The sequence below is a fragment of the Polistes fuscatus genome, unplaced genomic scaffold, assembly GCF_010416935.1.
Source record: "Polistes fuscatus isolate 324 unplaced genomic scaffold, CU_Pfus_HIC Scaffold12, whole genome shotgun sequence".
NCBI classification, from domain to species: Eukaryota; Metazoa; Arthropoda; class Insecta; order Hymenoptera; family Vespidae; genus Polistes; species Polistes fuscatus.
In genome coordinates, this window is record NW_025113020.1 from 351,505 (window position 1) to 354,109 (window position 2,605).

The 2,605-nt window shown below is 44.3% G+C and overlaps 1 protein-coding gene across 1 annotated transcript; it reads left to right on the plus strand.

Annotated features, from left to right (window-relative positions):
* Nucleotides 1-428: 428 nt before the first annotated feature.
* LOC122513530 lies at nucleotides 429-2,384 on the plus strand. Its single transcript, XM_043629937.1, has one exon. The coding sequence runs from the start codon at nucleotides 429-431 to the stop codon at nucleotides 2,382-2,384; it is 1,956 nt and encodes a 651-aa protein (XP_043485872.1).
* Nucleotides 2,385-2,605: the final 221 nt, after the last annotated feature.

A 2,605-nucleotide genomic window follows, 5' to 3' on the forward strand; every position in this document is an offset into this window, starting at 1 on the left:
ATTTTCACCTACCCTCATTCCTTATAAATAAACGATTCCCAATATCCACCTATAAGTGCATTTTCGACGACAAGAAAACAACCGGAGTACCAATACAAGGCGTCGGTCGTTCAACATTAAAATTTGATCCTTCGAGCTGGATCGGGAGCTTCCTCCCCACTCTTCGTCCGGCATCCATTGTGCAAGCAGTCCACTATAAGCTGAAGAGAAAGAGGAAACGGAAGACTTCCGATCGAGCAACAAAGAAGCGATAGTCATCGCTACAAGCCTAGAAGCTTCCTTTGTTCAAGACTGTTAGTACGAAACACGAGACACTTATTAGTCCAGAGGATTCACGTGAGTTTTTACAAAAGGATTTCCTAAGTGAACATTTTTTGAAATTGTAATTCCCCCTCTTTTCTCTTTAACCTTCCGCCTTTGTCGTGAAAATGCCTCGTCCGACTAAATCGCGTAGTGAAGTCGAACGCGTGGCATTGAGATACGGTCACATTAAAAGGAGAATCGAACAAGTCAAAAAATTATTAAGTGAAGTAGATAACGCAAATCCGCTTGATATTAAAAAATTAAAGGTTGGAATCATTGAACTCGATAAGGATATAGTGATACTGAAGGAAATATTGGAAGCACCGCCCGAAAATATCGAACAAGCATTATATGAGGAGATTAACGCAAATTTAGAAAGCGCTTTCGAGATCAAAGCCAAAGCCGAGTTAGTAGTAGAAAGATTCAAAACAATAAGTGTTCAAAGTACAAATTCACCTGCCGCGAGTTTGATTTCTCATACGGGCATAGTGGCTAACAATCCGTCCATAGATAATAATTATAGGATACTAACGGTGCAGTTGCTTTGGTTCGGCGGGCAACACGAAGAATGGCCGAATTTTGTGGACGCGTTCCAATCGGTGATAGAAAAGAATTCCGAACTTCGGGATATACAAAAGTTTAGCTATCTAAAATCATGTTTATCGGGACCGGCCGCTGAGAAGATACGTGCGCTCGAAATTACCGCAGATAATTATCCCATAGCGTGGAAGACATTGACCGACTATTACAACGATCCGCTAATATTAATTAATAAGCACGTGCAGGCCATTTTGGAAGGCCCTCCGATTAACGATGACTTCCCCGAGTCATTAATCGCCGCGTCCGATGCGTTGAATGCGAATTACGGATCGTTATTAACAACTAAAAAGTCGTTCGTCGATCAGTTTACCATTTCCGCGCATTTCTCGCGAGTAAATTCGGCTACTCGCCTCCGATGGGAGGAACAGCGATCGCGAGACACATTACCTACGGTAGAAGAGTTTGTGGTTTTTTTACGCGAGAGAGGAAAGGCGTTATTAATCACTAAATCGACGGAAAGGAATAGAAGGATTGAACGTATGAACGCGCCGACAAAGCCCGATAGGATTCAGCTTCGGTCTAGGAGAACATTGCGTAACGAGCCTATTTTTAACAGTCCGCGAAATTGGCTGCGAAATACTGATCGAAGAAGACAACAACCACTTCAAGCGTATTCCACTCGTGTACCTATTTTGTGTGGCATATTTCGCGATAGGCATCATACTACGGAGTGCGAGCAATTGCTTAGGGCGGAACCTGAGGTTCGCAAAAAAATCGTGGTTAATGCCAATTTATGCTTGAATTGTCTTCAAGCGGGTCATCGATTTAATGTATGCAAGAAGGATCGTTGCAGGAAGTGCAAAGGCGGACATCATGAGTTGTTGCATATAAGAGAGACCGTTGCAGCAAGTGCAACGGTGGGCACCACGAGTAATTGCATCCAAGGGGCATTGAGAATGCAGGATGCACAAGTACGGCTCAGTCACTCGCAAGCACCCGCGTTGTTACTAACGGCGGTGGTGCACTTGTTAGATCGCGACGGAAGGCCACACGAGTGCCGTGTACTCCTGGATTCGGGTTCCGAAGCACATTTTCTAACGATCCGGTTCGCGAATCTTCTACGTATAGCCACACAAGACGTGGACGTACCGATATCGGGATTAAACCAAACTAGAACTAAAGTTAGCCAGGCGATCGAGACAATTATGAAATCGCGAACTGAAGATTACGCAATAAGGTTAAAGTTTTTACTTCTACCAACCGTAACGAATCGGTTGCCCGCTCAACGAATTCCGCGAGAAGAGTTAGTCATTCCGGCAGGGATCCAATTGGCAGATCCCGAATTTCATCAACCCACGAATTCTAGGGACGCGATTCTAGGGATCGAAATCTTTGCGTCCTTATGGCGCTCGGGTCAGACCATCCGATTAAGTGACGGTCTAATAGCACAAAAAACGGTATTAGGTTGGCTCGTTATGAACGCAGGGACCACGCATATTCCACAGAGCGTTAGTTGTCCATCGAGTTACAATCACAATTAGAAAATTTTTGGAAAATTGAGGAAATAGCGGATAATAATATTCGATCGCATGAGGAAAATTTATGCGAAGTTCATTATAAAAACAATACGCGACGGGATGAATCGGGCAGATATATGGTAAGATTGCCTTTTAAGGAAGAGGATCGACAGTTAGGCGATTCTTACGCGAACGCGCTGCGAAGATTTCACGCGCTAGAACGGTCGTTATCGCGCAAGCCTGAG